The sequence below is a fragment of the Vanellus vanellus genome, assembly GCF_965231255.1.
Source record: "Vanellus vanellus genome assembly, chromosome: 1".
NCBI lineage: Eukaryota > Metazoa > Chordata > Aves > Charadriiformes > Charadriidae > Vanellus > Vanellus vanellus.
Window position 1 is genome coordinate 153575335 of NC_138905.1, and position 23025 is coordinate 153598359.

Sequence of the window (23025 nt, forward strand, 5' to 3'; positions counted from 1 at the left end):
TCGTTCACTCGAAGCTGCTGTCGTTTGTCTTATCCACCGTGGATGTGAAGAACAGATCATTTCCTTCTGCTCTGCAGTAGTCTCCTAGGTATTTGAGTCTGACCTCATGTCTCAGGGTGGTCATATTTTATGCAAAACAGTCCTAACTCATCCAGTCTTGCACCATTAAGCCACCATTTCTAGAGCACTGGGTGTCTGTGCTTCTACCTGGATTTTCTCCAGGTTGCCCCCACCTTTCTTGAGGTGACTGTCTAAAACCGAACAGAGTATTTTTGTGAAGGCCTTGGCCATCCTGGATAGAGCATTTCATTGAAGAGTTTATAAGGTCTTTTTCACGCATCCCTGGATGAGGTTGTGGAGAGAATAAAGGTCCCGCAGTCAGCTAGGGATCTGCTAGAGACCATAAAATCTCATCTATTAAGCTACTACATGTTTGAAGATGGTAAGGTTTTTGACTTGCTCTTCTCCCTCCTTCCCCATCATCTATGCTGGCATTTCTACCAAGATGTGAAAAACTATCTTGCATTTGTAAGACATATATCAGTTTTGCAGTGTTGCTATTTGTGGGCCAGCAGATATATTTCTTTTGTGCCTAACAACAGCCCTGGGTTTTTCATTCTGCTGGAGTAAACTACCAAATTTATTGTTTTTCCAGTGATGCCATAGCAACATATTCCCATTCTCCATGCTCCTTGCTTTGCCAGGTGGGTGAAGGGGATGTTGAGTCTGCCATGGTAAGAGTGTTTTCATCTGGAGAACAAAAGCAATCTGCACCCTCAGAAAGCTGTCATCGTATCTCCTGCAGACTGCTGAGCCATGCCAGCTCCAATCTTTTCACTGTGATGCTGGATGAAAGCAATGACTCCAGCATCATGAGCTGCTATTTTGAGTTGGATGCTCAAGTTGCTGAAAAAGATTTTTCTGGCAGAACATCTTTGCAGTATTTCCGCTACAAAAATCTGCTTTCATCCTCAAATTCTAATGTCTCTTTTTGAGGACTGAATGTATTACGGGCAAACACACTTGCGTGGTCAGGAGGGAATCCAGTTGTGAGAGCTGGCGAGAACAGTTCTGCTTTAAACAGAGCAAAGAAATTGCTCCCCTTTGCCCATTAACCCCTCTGAGTATCTTGTATGTCACTTGACGGCCAGCCCTGAGCCCAAACTACTGGAGGATGACTTAATAGATAACGTCTACTTTAATAAACAACACAAAACTATAGACCTCAGCAAATATACATTGCAGATATTCAATTGTTCTGTGATCAACCATGTTAAACTTAGGCTGTTGACTCCTTAAGCAGCCTGTAGAAAAGCGGGAGTCACTAATTGTGCATTTAACTGCTGTCCTGAAGCATAAAAGCAAAGCAAAGTAATACGCAACGTGTAGCGTCTAGGAGATGCTACAGTGGAGCTTAAGTCTTGTCTCTTTGGAGCACACCTGCAATCGCTTGGTGTTGCCTGCATTTTTTTCTGCGGGGAAGACTGAAGGATGGCTTTTGCATGGAGAGAGTGAACTTCTCAGCAGCTTTATTTTATATAAAGCAGTGACTGCTTCTGCAGAGCAAGCTCCTCTGTACTTTCAAGACCAACAACTTATAAGAAACATAGCAAGCTTCAATTTCATACAAACCCTATAATTTTCCCATTGTTAGCACTATGTGACCCTTACTAAACAGAAAGTCAGGGCATTCAGAGAGTGAAATTTCCATGTTGCTACAGGTGCTGAAGTTTCAAAGGAATCTTTGAATCTTACAATCTTACAGGTTGCAGGAATATCAAACCCAAGGAGAAAAGAGCCCTATGATGAAAACGCATGTAGTAAGCTTTTTACCTTTTCTTTTTAGTCTCCTCAGAAGACAGTGCATTAAAAGTGGACTGGAGTACCTTCCAGGTGTGTTATTGCCTGCTTGAGTTTGCACCCAGAGAAAGCAACTGGTGGAGTCAAGTGTCTGCTTTGAAAGGAGTCTAAGAAGCAGGTCAATGCTCTACTTCCGCTATCACATGAGCGAGCCAGTGCTGACTAAACACTTTTGGAGAAATGCAAGGAGGAGGAAAGACTGCCTGCCTGATCTGTCTGCCAGCTATTCTCAGTCCTGGCTGTTGGGTTGGGATGGGACCACATAGTTTTGAGATTATCCTGAATAGAAAGCTAATATGTACATCAAAGCCAGCTCTAGTCTGCTGGGTGCATCTGAAATGGAGGAAACCCGCTCTTCAGCTCACACAAAACCAGCTTATACTGGTAACACCTCCTTCAATACTTTCTGGAGGACCTCGAGGTGCTGCGTAGCGTTAGTTAATGGGGTAACCTCCCCTCCTGAACAGGACAGATTCTGAGATCCACCTCCCAAATCAGCTTGATATATATCAATTAGTTACATTTTATGTTAAATGTATGCATGCATTGCTTCTGCGGGGCAAGTTGGAAAAAACCCTCACATCCAGCAAAGTAATGCCCCCGCACCTGGTGTGTGATCTGTGAAGGGGCAGATGTTTATAGCAGTGGGGAGGGGAGAAGGGTGGCACAGATAGGGCATGGATGGCTCAGCAAGATAAACAGCCCAAATAGGACACAACACTAATGTTGGGTGCCCCGGCGCTCCCGGGCACCGTGTGGGCTGGGGAGCAGCTGGCGCTGCTGCCTGCAGACAGCTCAGCGTCCATGCAGCAGGAGGAGGCAGGAGGCAAGGCAGGACACGCAGCACACCCACCCTCTGAGAGCTGAGAAAGGTAAATCCAACAGCTGTTTGAAGAGCCAGAAGCAGAAACACATTGTTTGCTCCTTAAAGCCTAAACTGTTATATAAATTGGAAACAGAATAGATGGGACGTTGTAGAATGACAAAGTTTGGGTTGTTTGTTTTTGGTTTTTTTTTTTTTTCCTTTTCTTTTATAAACAGCTTTGTTTGCTCCCTGGTGGCTGGCAGGACAGCCAGCCTCTGTCCTTCTCTGGACATTTCTTTTGCCTGCTGTAGAGCTGGGTCAGATGTTAGTGGTGATCTCGCCTTCATTTTTTCTTAATCTGAATAAACAGGTTTCTAGGATGTAGAACTCAGCTCCTTTTGTGTGGCAAGACCTCTTGACCACCCTGAAATCACAGCTGCTGCTGCTGGATTACCATGTCTCCTCACTTCTTTCTACCTTAACTACACTGTACGTTGCAAATCACACTGATTTTTACCAGTTGGCTATACCTAGAAGAATTGTTTTGTAGCCCTAGAGGCGTCTAATAGTGATTGCTGCAGAGATCTTGCAAACTGGTGCATGGTTTCTGGAGGCCAAAAGGCATATATCATAAAGTATTTTATGGTGCTGGTGAATCTACCTAGCCCAAATTTGGGGGAAGTATTATTTCTAAGCTAAAAATTTTGGGGTGGGTGGGTATTCCTTATTGGTCACAAATAAAATTGGAAGTAGTCTACCCATTCTCCAGCTTAAAACGTCTGCACGTATCGATATGGAAATAACCCAGACACAGGCGGACCTGGATCACACAGGTGACTGCAGCGTTCAGTGGATATAAATAACACAGGACTATCCCCTCTTGGAGAAGCTGTTTTGGTAAATTCAAGTCTAAGCATGAAGCGAGCAAAACGTAAATTTTAGGCCTTTCCTGTCAAACATGATGTCTCGTTCCACTGGTTTGGAAAAGATCTTAGCTGTTGTTTCCCTTAGAACAATATGAAAGCCTTGGGGAAAATTAAATTGGTGAGAGATTCAGTATGTAAAATATACAGTGCAGAACGCTGGAGAAATCTCAGTCTGAGTGTGAAGAATCATTCTTGTCACATGTGGGCAGGATTTTTATCCCTCGTTTACACAAAACTGAATTTTGGGGATTGATCAGCGTGCCTTCTACCTAGGTGAACCGTTTACTGGCTGTGCGATGCTGTGCCGAAGTGCCGATCCCCAAACTCCAGGTGTGAATGTGTTGAGAAAATCTAATGCAGAAGGATGTGTGCCTCTGTGCAGCAAGATGTTGTCAATTAGTCTGTTGCTGGAAAATATCATTCGAAGAATTTTTGGAAGAGGAAATGCCAAGTTTCTAGTTAAACTTGTTGAGTATCTCTGGTAAATTTGAATAAGAAACTTTCTCTGGAGAGACTATAAAAATAACTGTTCAAGCCAAGTAAACAATGTATTCAATGTGACAACTTTTGTCATCGTGTCAACTCTGATTTTCACAGATTATGATGAATGCAAGAGCGAGAAGCTAAAATAACACTAAAGGCTTGTAAACATGGGGGGAGTCTGGGAGAGGAACTGGGGCAGGGGAATGAACTAAACCCGTGAAGTTAAAGCACATTAAACCTGTAAAGCTGCTTCTGAACGCGGCTGCTAGAGCATTCTCCGTCTGCTTACTTAACTATCTTAACATCTAGCATGAAAAAAAAGCCTGGAACGGCCAAAGAGTTACATCACCGTGCAGCTAAGAAAGCAGTCTGAGGGCCGCAAATTTAATTGTTCTCTCATGCTTCACATACTTGCCACTGATGTCCTGTGCTTAAGTCCTGCACGTTGGCGGCGCCTGTATCTGCAACCCTGCCTGAGGTGTATGAATACGAAACTGACTCTGCTGCAGCTGGAAAATGGGAGTCTCCTCTCATTGGGAAAGACAACATCCATCCATAGGTACATTACAAATTGCTCTACGGTGTCAGAAAGGACTAATCCAACTTTTCTAACCTATAGGAGGCATAGGTAGACATCAGGCGCGTATTCTTAGGTATCTCAAACAGTGCATGCCAACCCTGCTGTGCAGCACTGCTCCTGCCCCTGTCCTCAGCCTCACGTTACCGGAGGTTATCCATTAAGCCATCTTGCAGGGAAGGGAGGTTTTCCTGAACACGGGCTGTGGCAACAGAGGCTGGAGCGTGGCCTGCACAGTCTAGCAGAGTTTGTTGTGTCACGTAGTAGGAGCATACTTTAAAAGCAAGGGCTGAAACACGGAAGAATAATTCCCATGATAGACTTACTGCTGTAGATTGGTTTGGAAGCAGCAAATAGGGGAAACATTTGCTCTTTTATGTAAACTTGCTTATTTTTGTAAAGCCTTGGACCTCTCTCAGAAGGGTGAGCTCATGTGCAGCTGAGTAGACTTCAGTTATCTTCCAATGGATCAGTCTGACAAGTTGCCATAGATGCTTCAAATATCTTAGAAAACATGTAACCATCCCTTCACCCTGCCTGCGCACCTCAGTGGTCCACTGGAGCCCTTATAGCTGGATACAAGTTAAAGCAGCCCTCAGGCTACTTTCATATATGTTGGAGCTAATCCAAGCTCTCATCATCATCTCAGCACAGGGCACACATCATCCTCTGTGCTGAGGCCAGCACTGCCACACAGATACATTTCTTCTGCTGCGTTAACTCCAAGATGTACATGCAGTAGCTTCTGGTCACACCTTGCCCGCTGCTTGCCTGCCATAAGTCAAACAACTTGGTCGGTCCTCTCTTGTTTTCTGGGTAGGCTTTTCTCCCTGTCCTTTAGAGATTTTTCTGTTCTATTAGAGATCTAAAACCTGTCACCTCTGGCAGTATTTTTTTGGGGAGGCACTGAGGGACACGGCTGCGTCTCTACATACGCTCCCTGCGTGACGGCACTCTCTTCCATCTGGTGGGGTAGGGTGGTCACTGAGGTCCCTGCCTCTGGACCTGCTGCAGGTAGAGACTACGGTCCCTAGACTAGGAGGGGCTGAGGCACTCGGGAGGATGTGGGTTGTCTGAACGACCCTGGTTCAAAGGAAGAACCTGGGATTCGGCGTAGAACAAGGCTGCTTCCCCCACGAGGTGGAGCATCAGGCACAGCTGCGCAGGTGAAATCCCACTGAAGTCTGCGATGAAGTTCTCAGTCATCCTGGCGGCATCTGGATTTGAGCCATGACACACAAAGAGCACGCTCAATATAGTAGTTGACAGAATTAATAAAAGAGGATCATGTAGATAAAAATGGTGTGTGTTCACTGCACTCAAAGGAAGCAGTTGTATAATTTCCCTATCAAAACAATACCACTACAAGCACCACAGACCTACCCTAACATAAACCCATACTTAGCAGCCTGATCAGAAACGTTAAAATTCTCTTTAAAATAGGCAAATCCTAGCTCAGAGCCTGAAATGCAACACTCAGTATATTCCAAGTAATGGAGCAGTCACTAGCAGATTAGCAATTAAGTAATAGTTCACAATTAGTGAAAATACGAAAACTGCTGTAGCCTTGCTGTACTGATGGGGTTATTTGTAGTCTGTTGCTTGCATCAAAATGACATGTTACAGAAAGATGAAGGGAGCCTGTCACAGCTCATTTGAAAAGTCACTTCTTCTAGACAAGGCTGTCTGCTTTCATCCCTCTTTGCGTTATCAGCTGAACTGCTGCCACCAGGTATTCAAGGAATTTCAGAGGGAAGGAGGAGAGCACAATATTTCCTTGTCACTGTGATAGATTTGACAGACCATTTGGGCAATGCATCCTGTCACACAAATTGAAATCTTTGGAAAGCCAACAGGCTTTAAGAACAATATTCAGCTTAGTCTAGGCCTGGGGTATTAGGTTATGACTAGATCTCTCTTTTGCTGATGAATCACTCACTTTTCATCCTTTAAATGTGTTCATAGAACTGGGGGTTGGGATAGCTCTGCAACAGTCTGCCTGGCTTGGTAATTAAAGTGCCCACATCCATTCTTCTTTGTTCCCGTATACCCACATCTCAGGGAACAGGCTTTCTCTGCTAAAGATGGAGCTACTGCCCAAGCTGGTGTACATCTCAGAGACAATTAATTTTGTTTGCCAAGACTATTGTATGTGCGGCGTGTGGTCATCACGCACAGTGTTAAGAGAGATCCCAGGCTTCACCAAAGGGGCAGGCTTGGCACAGGCATCTGGAGGTGAGACAAAAAGACACGTGGGCTGCCATGCCAAGTGATGTGGGCACCCTTCCTTCTGGGTGCTGGCACCCAACCAGCAACCTAGCAAGATCTTTGAAGTATCAAGCTGCTGACGGTGCTGTTTAAGATCAGTAAACAGGCATCCTATTTAAACTGTGGTTAGGGAAGGATCCTTGGTGCTTGGGAAAAGGGGGTGTTATCAAGCTATCAAGCTGGAGTCTGGGCAGCGCAGGACCACAAAGGACCGCCTTGGTCCCTGCAGAGTGGCCATGCCACCAATGTTCCACTGCTCTTTCCAGATTAAATACCTGAGTCGTCTCCCTGTCGCTCAAACCCAGAGCCCATTTTTTTTCACCAGCTGATATTTTCTGTAACATCTAAAATATTAGCCCTTCATTCACACGCTCCAAATGGAAATGGAAAGTATTGCTGAGCACAGCACTGTGTTTTCTACCCCGCTTCGCGAAACCAGTGGCACGCTGGTATGAACAAGCCTACTCTTACATACAATTTGTATACCCTTCCATGTGTTTTGGGATTGAAGTTATACACGAATAAGACTGAAAATACAATCTTATCTATTGTCTTCCCTCTGTTATAATGACCTCCCACCATCCGACCACGTGCTGTTTCTCAGTAGTACAGCACAATGTGTCAGACAGGTACAAACTTTGGCCTTCTGCACTTCAATGACATCCTGAGTAAACTCACAGGGCCCTCTAAACAGTACCCTGGCTTTGAAAATATCCCAGGCAGACACATCAGTAAACAAGTAAAGGCACGGTCCTCAGTTCTGATGGGTTAATTCTTCATCTCTTCCACTGACTATTCCCAAAGCACAGCTTCCAAATGCTCCCAGCCCTGTCATACTCTGCCCGTTTTTATTTTCAGGTCAGAGAAGTGCACACTCCCCAGCAAAGACCGTTTCCATGCCAGCTTCAAGCTTTCAAACTTCATCCATCTTTCTGTCACTTTGCCCAAAGAAGTGATACTTTAGAGAGGGCAAAATGGCTTCTCACCTACTTGAAAACCTGAGAGCTCATTTTTTCCAATCGTTTCCTCATATAGTTTATCTTTTGGGGAAAGATCAATTACGGACAACTTGTGGAAACCTTTTCCTTGGCCATTATTAGGATGTGTGTGAAGACTTGCATTGCAGTATCTCACCTTAAAGTGGCTAGGTGTAGCTAACCATATTTCTAGGCTCCCATTCGGAATAAAGGAGACCTCTGACTTGCTTCAAGAACTTGTTCTCCTATACATAGAGGGAACAGCATTATTTTCCCCTGGCTGTTTTGGAGGAGTACTGGATAGCACAGGACTTGTTTGTTTGTTTGTTTTACAGGATCAGGTTTTCTGCTGGTTTCAAAGAAGGTACCCAAGCTTGCATGATCAAGCTTGCCAGGCTGTACCCGCTCAGGTCCTTTACCCTGTGCTGTGCAAAGATTCAAACCAGAGACTTTCCCAGATATCAGTGGCGTTACAGGGAGGAAGCAGAAGATGAAACACTGCATCTAAATGACTCCTTGATAAGAGGATTGATTTAAAACCATACACTTTGCTCATTTAACTTTTTTTTTTTTTTGGTGAGGAAACATAAAACTACTATAATTGTACTTTGGCCTGTGGGAATAATATCCCAGAAATAACATCTCTACTTAAATTCTAGTAGCTTAAGATCTCTGCCGGGCTGCTTCTTTCACTGCAAGACCTGTAATTAGCCATCCATTATGGCATCGAGCAGTAATCCTGAGGAAGCCCATATTTTCCCCCCGAGCACAGGGGGGAACAGGCAGGTGATACTCTGTGGTTCCCCCTCCTGCTCGACCTGGGGGGTCGGAGACCCTCCCCAGGGCACCTCACAGAGGTCTTTGGCAGGGACGCCTCATGGGACAACTCACCGCTCTCTGGTGTCCTGTACTGCGTCTCGCACTGTGAACATTGGGATTGCAACACCCCGAGTCCTAGAGCTACCGTGGTGCGATTTGGGCTGCTTTCCCCCTTCCTTTTTGCTTCGGGGTGAGAAAAGAAAGTACCCTTCCATTTAGGAAGGATGGAAGCCACTAAGCCAAGCACTCCTTTCCTCTGAGAGGGGAAAATTTCTGAGAGGGCCCTTGGACCGAGCATGACTGCTTTAGGGATGGGAATGGCTCCCTGGTGCCGCTTCAGGACTGCCCAACTGTGCCTCCAGGACAGCTAATGCTTTCCCACCACGACCGTAGGGAGTACTTGCAGGGAACTGTACTGGACAAACTGAAGACTGAGTTCAGACAGGGTGAAACTGCACATGCAAAGAAGACCGGGCTAAAGGTGTTTCCCCATGGCTTTGGGAAAGATTTTAGCTTCCCTTAAAATAAATAGGTGATTTTCTCAGGTAAAGTACCATAAACATATACGCTGTTTCACTTAGCAAATCCTACATTTGAATCGGTTTGTATTTTCCAAAGCCTTTTCCCAGTTTTATTGTCTAAAAGTGTTCTCCAAATCAGAATTGAATTTATAAGTGGTTTCAGTTGCTTGGAAACAGTGTTGGCAGGGTTTGTGTGTGTGTGTGTGAACAAGTTACTGGCTGAAAAGACTGCCCCTTTCTATCTGTAACCTTTTTTAACGTTAATACAAACTCCTCTGCGAAAGTGGTTTGAGGACTCTGTGGTGGTGGACATGGGACTGAAGAGATTGGTCCTCATCTGACACACTGAGGGCACTGAAAGCAACGTACAGGCAGTCCTCAAGTGCGCCATACTTCATCCCTCGTACAACTTCCTCTGAACTACCAGCCAGCCTGACCTTATATTTAGAAAAGACATTGAATCCTTGCCGTGACAGCTCTGTCTGGCTTCTAATGGCAATTACCAAGAACGCCGGCTCTCCAAGGCTCAGCGGCATCAGGAGTATTGCTTCAAGACAGCTCTTGTGTTATACCCTCTAGCTTCGAGTGCAAGGTAAAGTAAACAATGTTTTTTACAAACACCTCATTACTACAGATCAATGCCACCACACACTCAAATTCATTTTTCCCAGATTCAATGCAACAGGGACAAAGAGGATTTCTATAAAGTACTGGAAATTTGAGCCGAGGGCATGAAGACATGCAGGAGGTGTAATTCTGTGTTGAACTTTTAAATGTGTGTATTCCTAACAAGCAATACTGTATGTTGATCCTCACCAGCCTACTACCACTGTAAGAAACAAATCTGTGACCCGCCTCAGATGCAGATATACTTTAACTTCACTTTGACATGCGTCTTTAATAAAGAAATGGATACAGAGAGAAGCAAGTTTTGACTAAAGAAGAAGTCAAGTTTTTCTGAAATTCCCGGTGATCTTTCTCTCAATGCCAACACTGAGTTGAAGGTTTGGACAAAGTTTTAGATTTAATCTCTAGTCGCTGCAATGGGTCAGGCTTGAAAAAAGCATTTTGCACTACCAGTTAGGTGCAATTTCTTTATCTAGCAGTCACAGTACATGTTGAAGTAAATCTCATATTACTTGTTCAGTAACGTCACAGGCCTGATCTTGTTCCACGCTTCTTTGGAAACATGAGGGTAAGCTGCACAAGGCATAAGAAATTTATAATAATTTAAAAAAAATGGAGTGAGCTCACTTTTTGGATGTTCAGTGTTTTTGGAGCTAGAATTCAAAAAAAATCTGCTTTGATCTTGTCCCTCAGCCAATTTTTTGGTGTTCTATTCTCACTGTGATTTTCTTAAAAGTTTGTTAACAGCCAGTAATTGGTTCGTATTTATGATATATTAAAGTGTCTGCATAATTTTGAAACCCTGCTAGGCTGTTGTAAAGTGATCGTATTTATATTCAAGTTAGAAATCCACTATATGCAGTAGCAAGCGTAGAAGTTGTGGTTACCTGGAGAGCTGGGAACCACCACAGGAGCACGAAAGAAGAAATGCATGATGTACTTAGGGAAAAAAGAAGTCATCTGATGATCAGGGAGATGATCAGAAGCTTTCTGGAGCTGTTCACTAAGCAATTCTTGTAGTTGCTGGACATAACAAGGGCTCACCGCAGCTGTCCACGCACAGGTGCCTGGCGCCATCTGAGATGTCCTGTGGCATCCTGCCTGACCCCAGTGTGCCACTCCAAAAGACTGCAGGTCCCCTCCGGGTCCAGTGTCAGACCTGCCAGCCTCACGTGGACGTCTTATGTAGCACACCTTAAATGGCAGTAGCCACACATAGGCAGGCAAATGAATAGGGCTCTTCAGAAGGATCTCTTACTCATTTAAAATCATTGGCAGAAACAAAGCAACATTGAAAGATCTCATCCTTAAGACCACATAAAAGCAAGATGCAGAGCGATTTTCTGATTGCAGGTTGTGATGGTAGTCAGGAAAGAAAACAGATATAAACTTCCAGTGGCTGGTGCCCACACAAATACTTATTCCTACATGAACTGAGGGTGAAAATACTATTTTTCTTACTTGCTCACTTCACACTTTTGCAGGTCACCAGAGTAAAGAATCACATCATGTGAAAATGTGCCATACAGACTCAATCTAGCTGTGTTTTTACCTATAAACTGAACATGTGCTTATGGTTTATATGGTAATATAAATAAAAGTAATCAAAGACACCGTTCCTCTGACTTTAAAGCAGGCCTGCATTTTGAGAGCAGAATAAAAAAACTGGGGCCTGGTAGATCTGTTGGGTAAAAGGGGACAGGCCGGAGGGGCGAAGACAAACCTGAAAATATCCCTTTTCCCTGAGCAAACAGAGCCTGTTAAGGGTGAGCATGGTGACCATAGCTGCTTGGACCTCTCCAACTCTTCCTGAAATCATCCTTGTCAAAACTTTTCATAACAACGGCTGCGATTAACGCTTAAATTGCACGGGGCAGAAAGAAGCTAAGGAGCAAAACTGCCATTGCATGGTCAACCTCAACTATGCACTGACCAACGCTGCACTTGGGGCTCTCTGAAATCTTCAGGTGGCTCCACATTCCACCAGTTCGTTTTGAATGAAATCTACAGTATGTTCACACTGCTTCTCCCTCCCTTCTTAATAGTTAGAAATTAACACCCTTGACACCCTCTTAAACCACACTCTGGCATCTATTTTACAGTGTAGGCAAACATTTGAGTTTAGTGTTAAATATGCTGGGTGGTGTACAGTACACAAATAAAGACTGTCTCTTCCTCAAAGATCTTGCAGTCTGAAAGATAAGAAGATGAAAGAGTGCTTGGGAAGATGAGTAACAGGGGGGGCTGCGGGAGGGGTTTACCTGAGTTAAAACGTAAAAACCTGGAAATCACTCAAAGAACATACAGATTTTGGTACTGAAAGTGTGTAATTTTTTATATATATATCTATATATAACAGTTTTGCATTTAAGAAGAAAAGGTGAAGCTGTCGACGTTTGCTTGTGCCAGGTTTTGTTAGGGCTTAGCGCCTTGCTGCTAATTCTCCCGGCACCCCCAAGGTGGCCACTGTGCCACCCTGCTGCAGCCCGTGTCTGCCCAAAGCCAAACTCTCTCGCTCAAACCGCTGGTCCTGCTTTGAGGGAAACACTCGTGCATCAGCACCCTGACATCCCATAAACAACTTGTTGGGCTTTGACCTTGAGAGGGATTAGAAGGAGAGCTTCGGAGCCCAGATGTCTCTTGTATATGGTGGAAGGCTTTCCACTTAAATACATGAAGTTGCTAGACTTTTTCTTTGCTTGCATATACTTAGGAAAGTTATGAGTCACAAAGTAAACAGAAATAACAGAAATATGATGTAATCAGCATGCGCAACTTTCCATGATTCAGTTTTGTGGACGTTTCTCCAAACTGAACGTATCTATCTGCAGATATCAAGCAGGGGTTAAAGGCAAGGACCTGCCAGTCACAAGGGCGCCAGACTGCTCTCCCCCTGGGAAGGAGTAGCTGGGGCGTAGGCTGCCGGGGCACAGCTGCAGGGTGCTCAGCGCTGCCCTGCACCCCTTCCTCGTATTTGCCTCCAAGTCTCCAGAAGCATAGTTTATTTTTACTGGAGACAGAGGGACTCAGCGTCAGGTAGCACAAATTTTTCTAGGGTACAGCTATGATGCGGTGGACATCCCTGGGTTGTGACTTCTTTGTATGTCACCTCCCAGGTGACACTTGCATCCCACAAAGAAAGGACAAAGATTAATTCCTCTTTCGTTCTTAACGCGATTTAGTACACATCAGATGGTGCCTCTGTTGGTTTTGGGATCATACCGGTATAGCTTTTCCTCAGTGTTTGAGATCAGACTTATCCCAGATTACGCAGATCACAGATCTGACTTGGCCTTAGCAATGCCAGAACAGTTCGGATACTAACAGGAACGATGTAGCTGCAGCTTCTCTTTGCAAAGCGTTAGCAAAATGCCACGTGCATATGGAATGAGTGAGCCCCGGCATCATGAAGTCATGGGCCAGTTGCTTCTACGTAAAGGCAAAGCGTACAGTTGTTTTGCAAATCTGAGTGACACACTTGGAGGCATCCGTGTTTTGCTTTCAGGCCAGTGAGAACCAGATTTTCCTTTTGCTAGAGTAGCTGAGAGGTTGGTGGAGCGGGAAACAGCTGATGCCCAGGTAAAACCATGCACGTTTCTTGTCATATGTCTTCAAGTGATGCATTCCAGAGTTGTTCTTTATTTAATCATCCAGAGATAAATAAGCTGCTACTTATTACAAACTAATTATTTTTTTAAGCAGCACAGCTAAGAGATAATCTGTGCTACAGAATTCCTAGTGGCAAAACACCCAGGATTTTTTTACATGTAAAATCAAGAAACTGCTGTGATGCTTTTGAAGTTTTAACACACACATGCATTGCTTGAAAACAACTGTGCAAGCAATAAACACTTGTTTGGGTCCGGTTCTTCAAGGAGCAGCACAGGTAGCCCTGCGCTTAACTGCATGGCCTCAGTCCTCTCAAGTCTAACCTAGCTGATAACATTTTTTTGAACAATGTGTTTATCTCTCAATGCAATTAAAAAAACACAAAATCTGTGGTTTTACTACTGATTAGACTCCTCACCGAAAGTTACGTTCACAACTAGAGGACTAAGGAGTTGTGCGCAGGAAAGAGGCTTAACAAAGACACTTTGAAGGCAAAAAGCCCAACACAATGCCTTTTTTCTTTTGCTTCTCTAATTGCTGCAGATGTTGTGTAGTCGCACCTATGAAAAGTTAAATATTATGTCTCTGTAACATTTTTGATCTTCATTAATTACAGCTCAGAAAAGCTTACAAAAAGCAGCCTGCCTCTTTAATACAAATAAGATTAATTGCATGGTTGTTCAGAAAATGAACCACCAGTAGTTAAACAAAAAATGTTTGTCTTTAAGCAGCCCTTGGATGATTTTTTTTTTTTTTTAAACTGTTACAGGAAGTGAAGAGGCTGCCAAATTACCATGCCCGTGAGCCCCACTCTCATTATCAGCCTAAACGAACGCACACACCCCGCCACTTTCATCCTCTTCCAGGTCCAAGAAAAAGAAAAAGGAGGCATAAACCCCCCCTCCTCTTCCACACAAAGAGGTGTCTCTGAAGTCTGGAATGCACCCTGGCTGTTTGAAGACAAGATTTATACCTGACACCCTCCTTTAAGCTCATTGTTGAGACTCGCCTGCGTTCAAATCAACCGCAGACTGGCTGCTGCAGGTACTTCATCTTACAACGACCACATCATCTAAGATAAATGCATGAGGAATTGCTATCACTTTGAGGTGAAAAAAAAAAAAAAAAAACAACTGAAAAAAAAAGGAAAAAAAAAGAAAAAACACGAAAAATCACACCCCTGATACAGGTAGTGGGTGGAGAGACAAACAGACGGGCACAAAGGAGCACGTGGGGATGTGCCCAGGGAGGGAGCTGGCAACGGCCGACAGTCTGCAGCACGGGGCGCAAGTACGAAATGGGTTTGGCCGCCTGTGCGGGCACCTGTGTTTCAGCACAGCCTCCCCTCGCCCTCGGCAGCCAGGCTGCGGGACCAGGCGCTGGGCGGGATGCCTAAGCCACCGCCGCTGCCAGGGAAGCGGCAGCATGCCGGCTGCTTGTGAAGGACTGAAAGGAGGGTTTTGACCTGGTGGGCGACCACGAGAAGGACTGTGGCATCAGCTCATGTTGTCCCCGTGTTTTCTGAGACAACTCTGGTTTCCTCATTTTAGGCATACCCATCCTCTCCCTAAGCAAGACACTTTTGTTCAGCTTCTTAAATTCCTCTGGGAGAAAACCCTTGTTAGTAAGGACTTAAGAACCCGTCTGATGGGAGGCAAAGCCATAGAGCACTGAGGTATGTGGTATGTGAAGCAAACAATAAGGGGAAAGAAAAGAGTGCTCAGGACAGTGTGAGGACCTAGAGAAACACCACAATATCCCACAGCTCAGGCTCCTGAAACTATAGCATTAGCAGTTGTTGCACTAATTACCAAAGGCTTTGAAGTAACACGGGCAGAAAATGTCTGTCATAAAGAGACAATAACACCCGGCAATTTGCAAAGATATTTATTGTCTGTATCGTCGTATCGCTCAAAGGCCTAATAAAAGTTGGGGCGTAAGGATGCCATTCGTGGTACAGAACCAGTTAAGGAGCATTTTTCAGGGTGAAGAATTACCATGGCATTTGGAATAACACTGCATTAATCTATGGCACTCAAAAACATTTGTGAGAAGATATTCTGAAATCACACGGACAGAGAAAAGGCGGCAGAAAAATGACAGTATAAGTGGTTAATATAAAACTTGAAGCCAGAAAAACTTCTCGAGCATTTCATAATGTCTCTCTGATCCTGGGACCAGAAAGCAATATGAGATTAGCAACAAAGCTAAGGATGCTTAAGGGCTGTTCTAGCATCACAGATTGGCCTTGCCATTGAGGAGGGCCTATCAGCATGTTGTGGATTTAGCCCAACAGAAAGGTCTAGATTTGGTTTTCTGATTCTCCTTTTTCAATCAGTTTGGAGCCAGGCCTTTACGGGGCTTATTCCAAAATTTCTGGGCTCACAGGGATGTTTGGGATGTTAAGATCTGGGAAAAAGGAGCTGGTTTAATCCATTTCAGTTATAGAGCACTTTCTATATTTAGGATTTTAAATTATGTTTTATTAAGAATGCAAATTATGAGCATTTCTGGGACTCCAGGTACTTGCATGTCCCAGCTAGCACATAAACCTCATGCCATTACAAATCTGAATAAAGCAGGTTAAGTTTGCAGCAGATTTAAAATAGGGCAAAAGAGAGGGTGGGAAGTGAGCCTGTACAACATGTTCAACATCTGCCCACTAGGATGGGAGGAGAAACATCTACACTCGAGCTGAACTGAACTGATATAACCGCCTGTGAAGCTGCATTATCAATCTCAACTTGGCCACAGGTATCCTGTTCTATTTTCACATTTGAAAGATTTACTATTTATACTTTTTTTTTTTTTTCCTGTGGGGTGTTTTGTTGTTTGTTTTTTTTTTTTTTTTTCCTTTGGGGATGATGTCTTCTATCTGGTGCCAGCAGGAGGTTCTCAGAGAAATCAGTTTCATCAACCCGTGACCACTGTATTGAAAAATGGAGCATGGCTCCACGGCAGCAATCACAGGAACCCGTTGCGGACACTTAGCCTGGAGCCTCCATAATTTCCGACACTGAGCATCTGAGGAAATAGCATTCAGTATTTCATTCTGACATTTCAGCTCTTGACAGCGTGCTACAGAATGCTGCTTGAACCCAAAGTCAAATGCAATAAACGGAGTGCAGATTTGCAAAAACCCAAAGCGTAAGCAAGGCCAGTTCAGCTTGCCCTATCTTCCAGGGAGCCGCAGGAGACGGAAACAGAAATACGTGGCTCTAGGCAGTCGCTCCATTGCTGCCTGCCTGTTAAAAAGAACTTGCAATTTTCAAGAAGCAGTTACGGGCACTGTCAGGGCCTCCTGGCCTAATGAGAGCACCAGCGATGAATTAGGCAGCAAATGCCCTCGATTCCTCAGCAATCCCTTCTCCATCCCCCAGAGAGATGCCACCTTTCTCCCCGTCCTCCAAACATTTGCTATTTTCATCCCTATTCAGTCCTTTGCCTCGTATTAATTCAGCTTCTTCCTCAACAGGACAGCAGCCAGTACCCCTTCCCCCTGCCCGCACCCCGTGTTGTTCCCTCAGCCGCTGCACGTGTCCCCACAGCTCTTCATACACCTGGGAGCCCAAACAGGATTTGAGCATCCTTTCCTCCGACCCTCACGTGCACCGCAATCCTGACCCTCTGCCCTACCCGCTCCCTTCATGCAGCCGTTCTCCGTAGCCGTTCAACTCCACCACAAACAGAAGGTGGCAAAGACACGCTGGGCAGGTGCTGCCTCTGCATCCGAATAATCCCACCTGGAGCGAAATCCCAGGCAATTCGCCCCCACCTGCTTGGGGCCCATTTCCACCAGGGCAACGTGGTACCATGCATCATCAGCCTCAGCCTGCAAAGGGGTGGGTAACGCCAAGACCGGCTCGCAAAGCGAAATGTAACAACACAGTCATGTTTCTGACTTGTGGGGGCTGTGAGAAGAGCCCCTTCCTGCCTCCCGGCACACCCGCTCCTCTCCAAGAGTTGAGGACAGCCTGCCTGGTCCAGGCGGCCCCTTGGAGTCCCCCAGGCCCTGGTCTGGGGTTGCTCTTAGAAGACGGCTTAGCCTGACTAAATGCATTGCCCTGTATAAGTGGCAGAAAAATCACTCTTGTCGCTGCAGCAATGTATTCTATAGCAAAACTCTATAATAGAAAATGACTTATTTCCGTGACTGTTTACTTGAAGTAAGTAAAGGGTTATAGGAATAACATTTCTGGAAGATACAACTATCATGTGCACAACAGCAACTGAGGAACTACATTTCTTTTACAGCTTGTCTAAAATGTCACACTGCACAGAGACCTGGGGGCATGTTTTAGTGATGTGCTTCAAATGGCGAACAGCGAAAGCTAATTTTTCTCCAAAAAAGGATGCAAGCAGGAAACTTGTTTAAAAGACAAAGCTTTCAATGGATAGCAAGTGCTTGTGTTCACATGTGTGCTCAGGTTGCTTTCAGAGGCTTTTTTTGGCTGTCTTGGCTCTGCCTTCTAAGACATCTCCAAAAACTCATGTACACGCCTAAGTGCCAAATGTGTATCCCACATCTCAACTTCGACAGCAAGTGACAGTTAATTAAAACCAGAGAGCTCGTCCTTTCATGATAAATTATGGTATTGATAGATGAGTTATTTTTATGTTATGCTTAATTACGTCAAAGCTCGACCCACCAGTGTGCAGCGGAAAGGATAGCATTCTCATTTGTTACTAATAAGCTGTGTTTGTTACTTTTCTTCTGAACTACTGGCATGTAGTGAAAAGTGACCCAAACCCACATACATTATATGTCAATTAAAACTGTTTAATTTTTGTTGTCATGTCATGACATACTGGGTATACAAATGTGTAACAAAACAAAAGCCATAAGACCGCCCTGTCTCTTGGTATCTCATGGTGATGTAAGTTTAAAGTCTTAAGGAAACAATGACTGGGTTTGCCTGTTTGCATGGAGCCAGTTCTGTACATTTTCCTTGCTCAGACTGTTACAGATATAAAGCACCTCACCTGAATCCCTGAGATCCTGTTCATCTCCTGCACATATATTCTTCTTGCAGGAAGAAGCCAAAGCTGTATACAGAGCTACAAAAGGGCTATCCCTAATTCATGTGCCTAAGAAAGCAAACTTCTACAGAAAGGAATAAATTCAGTCTTCAAAACATAAAGACCAGATTGTGCTGCCCCTCCTCATGGAGCAGCATCAGCAGCTGAAATCAGTGGGCCTACTAAGAGAAAGGTGTGTTAACGCAGTTAGCAAAGTCTCCTAAATAAAATCCAAAGAGTCTACAGTAAAAGTGTTTTTTTGAAGTCTGCCTTCAGTGTTCAGAAAATATTATAGTTTCTGTAGACGATTTTTACTTCAAAGCCAGTCAAAAGCCTGGAAATGAAAACCACAGATGACCACGTTCATACCACCTATTACCCCTTCACTGAAGTTCGCCCCTGCAGCATCTTGCTCCTAAATCTCTGCTGTGCTCTCTGCTTGCACTCTGAACACACTTGCACTCTGAACTGCTTGCTGTTCTTGAACACATTAAAAAGCATTGCTACTCTTCTTAGTAAGCACTGAAGGCTTGCATACAGAGTATGGTTAGCACATTTCAGAGGAGTATATGGTTTCCACAGATCAATTTATTAGTGGAGTAGTATGACACACTGAGTAAAACGGGACAACATCAAATATTCCCTCTGTTTAATCTGGAACAGGGAGCTAAACTTCGAACCCCTGTCTCTCAAGAGAGTGCCAAAACCACGGGGTTATTGGATATTTTCAGGAGGGCTTTTTTTAAAAAAAAAAACAAACCCAAACCTTATTTCCTCCAATTTTAGCTGAATTCCAAAGCAAATGGTGCTTGTGTGGCCATGATGTAATTTCCCACCCACTCTGCCTGGGTTACCTGTGCAAAACCCAGTTCCTCTCCCAGCAGTCCTGGCCACTTGGATGGCACAGGGAGGAACCTAGTCCCTGGAGGTTTCATGGCGCAGATGGCTGAGCCTGGGCTCCTGGTGCCCTCCAGCACAGGAGGGGGCTGCCCTGTGAGCTACCGACAAATGCACGTGGCAGCAAGGTCTTTGCAAATGTCACAGTGGGGCGAGCTTCATCTGGAGCTGACAATCAGCCGCAAGACACAAATCCATCAGAAATCAACCTTTATCCATGCTGGTGCTTCTGGAGCTACATGCCTCTTTGCCATCCCTGATTTAGAATCATAGAATGGTTTAGGTTGGAAGGGACCTTAAAGATCATCTAGTTCCAACCCCCCTGCCATAGACAGGGACGTCTTCCACTAGACCAGGTTGCTCAAAGCCCCATCCAGCCTGGCCTTGAACACCTCCAGGGATGGGGCCTCCACAGCTTCTCTGGGCAATATGTTCCAGTGCCTCACTGCCCTCATAGTGAAAAATTTCCTCCTGGAATAATTTAAACTAGCCTGGGCTAATCTCTAGCACATTTTTCTTAGGAAAGCTCCCTGCTTCAGCAGGGATCAGGCCAGATTCACAACAGGAGCAGTGCCATGATGGACTCAGTGCTCTGTGGAAGCCACAGGAGGTGGCAGCATCCTTGCTACAGCCAGAGCCTGGGGAGAGCGAGATGCCACAAAACAGAGTTCCTCAAAAGCCAGCAGATATGCCAAAGGCCATGGCCCTGGCAAGGCCTAGGAACCTGGCAAGGCTTTGGTGTTCAGTCCTCCAGGCTCTCCCCAAAACCCAGCCTACGGAATGCCTCCTACAGGCCACTTCTCTTTCACAAAACACAGCACTAGCACCACTCCACACATCTCTTTGCCCTTAATAACCCCATCAGCCGTGGGGCAGCGCAAGGCCAAACACCCCTACCTGCCTGCAGAAAGCATCCCCCATTGTCTGAACATCAGTTTGGAAATCTTCCCTCTTGGTGGCTGGGGACAGGCTGGGTGGGCTCCACAGAGCGGGGACAGCCCCAAGCCCTCGGCCGGGCAGCGCGGCTGCAGGGACTCCCTGGCAGGGCTGTCTGGCTCCATCCTGTTGATGCTTTTCTGCTTTGCATGAAACAATTTTTTCTCTTTTTCACTGAGACACATGAGCCCCAAACCTAGCAATTGGGGCACCACCTGGGACAGGGTTTGGAAACTGGGGTCCAGTTCTTACTCTGACAAAAATTTAAATATCTCATATTGAGTATTCTCCAGAAACCATGTCTCCACACACCCTGGCAAGTACCCTAGCCACCAGGCAGCAGCATTATTTTTCTTTCGCTCTCCAAATAGTCACTTATGTGTAGGAAATTGTAACAGTTAAAAAAAAGAAGGATGGACAGACACCTCTTCCAGAACACACAAGAGCCGGTGCTGGGGGCACTGTTGTGGCATAAATAGCTAAAGTGTCCCCAGGCTGAGGAACACACTGAGTCCAGATCTCCCACCTGAGTTCCCTAAGCATGGACTAAGTGTCAAAGTGCAGCCATTCTCATCGGCAGGACTTAGATGTGGTGTGTGAGTCTGTTCATCCAGCACAGGCCAGGCCAGGCCAGGTAAAGCATGTCCAGAAGCACACGTCCAGGCATGCAAGGAACTCGGTGGATGCTAACGTGGGTGTTAAGGAATGTCGGTACCTCTGGGGTGAAGGGGCAGGTGAGCAAGGTTTCTTAGGATCTAAATTTCAGGTGTGTGAAGTGACAGGTTTGCTAGACACCCAAGTTCCTCTGTGGGATTAAGCCCATGAGGATGATCCAACAGAAAGTATCTGCTTCTCACCTCAGAGTGCTCCTGAATCAAAGATTCAGACAGTGCCTGCTATTCTGCGCACTTTTCACACACCCAATCGCTAATTGCTCTTCTGTGATTAAGGAAAAGTGTTTCATCTGTACATATGAAAAAGGGTAAAAACTCCAGATGAAAATTATTGCAAAGTTAAACACAACTGTTTATGAGCTTTCATCTGTTCTGCAAAAATGAACATGTTTATGAAGCTAAGCAAAGGTCTGTGAGCAACACTTGTTAAATTAATCCAGCTAGCATCAGTAACGACAGCGAAAATACCACAGATAGCAGCTTTGCTTCTGTATGTATTTCTGGGAACTTGAGCTCTAAGCACTGCCTTTGCACTTGGCTTTGCAAGGGAAAGAGCAGATGCCTTTCTCTTTCATTCATTTTGATTAAACTAATACAGTTTTGGCAGCTCGTGCAGCAATTGTACCTTTTCTTTAAATTTTTGTGCAGTTCAGTCATAGGCAACAGGCAGCAGCAAATAAAAGCACAACATCCGCAGTTTGTTAAAAGAAATGGCAAAAACACCCATGACATCAGGACTGAGGGAGCATCTCAAGTATTTTCACTCAAGTCTTTCCACCAAACTTGTTATAAAAGGGATGAACAAAAAGTTCTGAAGGAACAAAACAAATCCAGACACCACACTTCCCTCTTATTTTCTTTGCTTCTGTGTTTTAGAATTCCAGAAGAAAAAGCCATGCACACATACAAAAAAATTACTTACTTTAGGTGCTAAACACATATATCATTCCACTGCTTTTTTCTTATTTTTGTCACGTAATTTTTGAGAAATAACTTTGCCACACTACTTACGTGCATCTCTGAAATTCTTCAGGGATGCTTGTATAATTAGGAAGAACTTACTGAATTAATAAGCCAGAGTACTTTGCACAGGCATTAAAATAATGCGAGAGGCACACCCAAGGCTGTGCTGCGGGTGAGCAACGCGTGGAGCTAAGCAACGTTTTGCTGAAAGCAAGCATTCCCTTCCAAAGCAGACCGTGGCTCTACCAGCTGTAAGCCCATCACTTCGCAGTCGCAGGCTCATACCATGATGCCGTACAAAGCCTTTTGAGCCGCTACAAACCACAACAAGTTCAAAACCTGACTCATGTCTAGAACTTCGACTCGCTCGCTGTTACCAACTTAGTCATTGCCAGCAGCCCTACATGCATCTGCTAATCCTGCGGTATCCTCAGCACCGTTCCCTCCTGTGGGAAAGCCCTGGTTAGTCAGCCTCGCAGAAAGGTAGGGTATTGTGATATTTCTCTTACCATTGTGCTGCTTTGTTCTTCTTGCATTCCCATCTTAATGACAGCGCGAGCTGTTGGCCTTCCACACTTTCTTTGTGCCTATGTAAATTCAGTGTTTGATGCTGAAGAGGCGGAGACGATTTCTAAGTCAAGGGGCAGGTGTGAGTGAAAGGAGCAACCCAACAGCCAAACTATTTGAAAAAGAAACCTTTAATGTCTCATCAGCTCAGCGCTTGAAAAAAAAGCCTTCATAACTTGCCATGAAAACTGGAAAAACAGGGTGTCTAGCTATAATTTAAGACATTAATAACAAGGAGATATTGCAGCTCCCTGACATATTTTGACTTTCGCACAGCGGAATGCTATCTTAAAACTAGGTCTGATTATTAATACGTGAAACACCGTCAGTGACAAAGAAATTACGGAAAGTTTGATTTGTTTCTCATTCACCAGTCAAAATTTCAACATATTTGGAGGAAAGAGACCAGGCTAAATTTTAGAGTGCACCTGAAAAAAATCATTCTTTCGCTTTGTTGAACCAGACATAGTGATGAGTGTTTTGGCATGATCAGAAAT

The 23025-nt window shown here is 44.8% G+C and overlaps 1 protein-coding gene across 1 annotated transcript in view; it reads right to left on the reverse strand.

Moving 5' to 3' along the window:
- Positions 1 to 22503, reverse strand: part of EDAR (ectodysplasin A receptor) — a gene marked incomplete at both ends in the record, with an annotated part of 62402 nt that extends 39899 nt beyond the window's left edge. Inside the window, one exon of the mRNA XM_082487658.1 lies at positions 22471 to 22503. Within this exon, the coding sequence (XP_082343784.1) occupies positions 22471 to 22503 (33 nt within the window). The remainder of the gene's footprint in view (positions 1 to 22470) is intronic.
- Between the last annotated feature and the right edge of the window lie 522 nt (positions 22504 to 23025).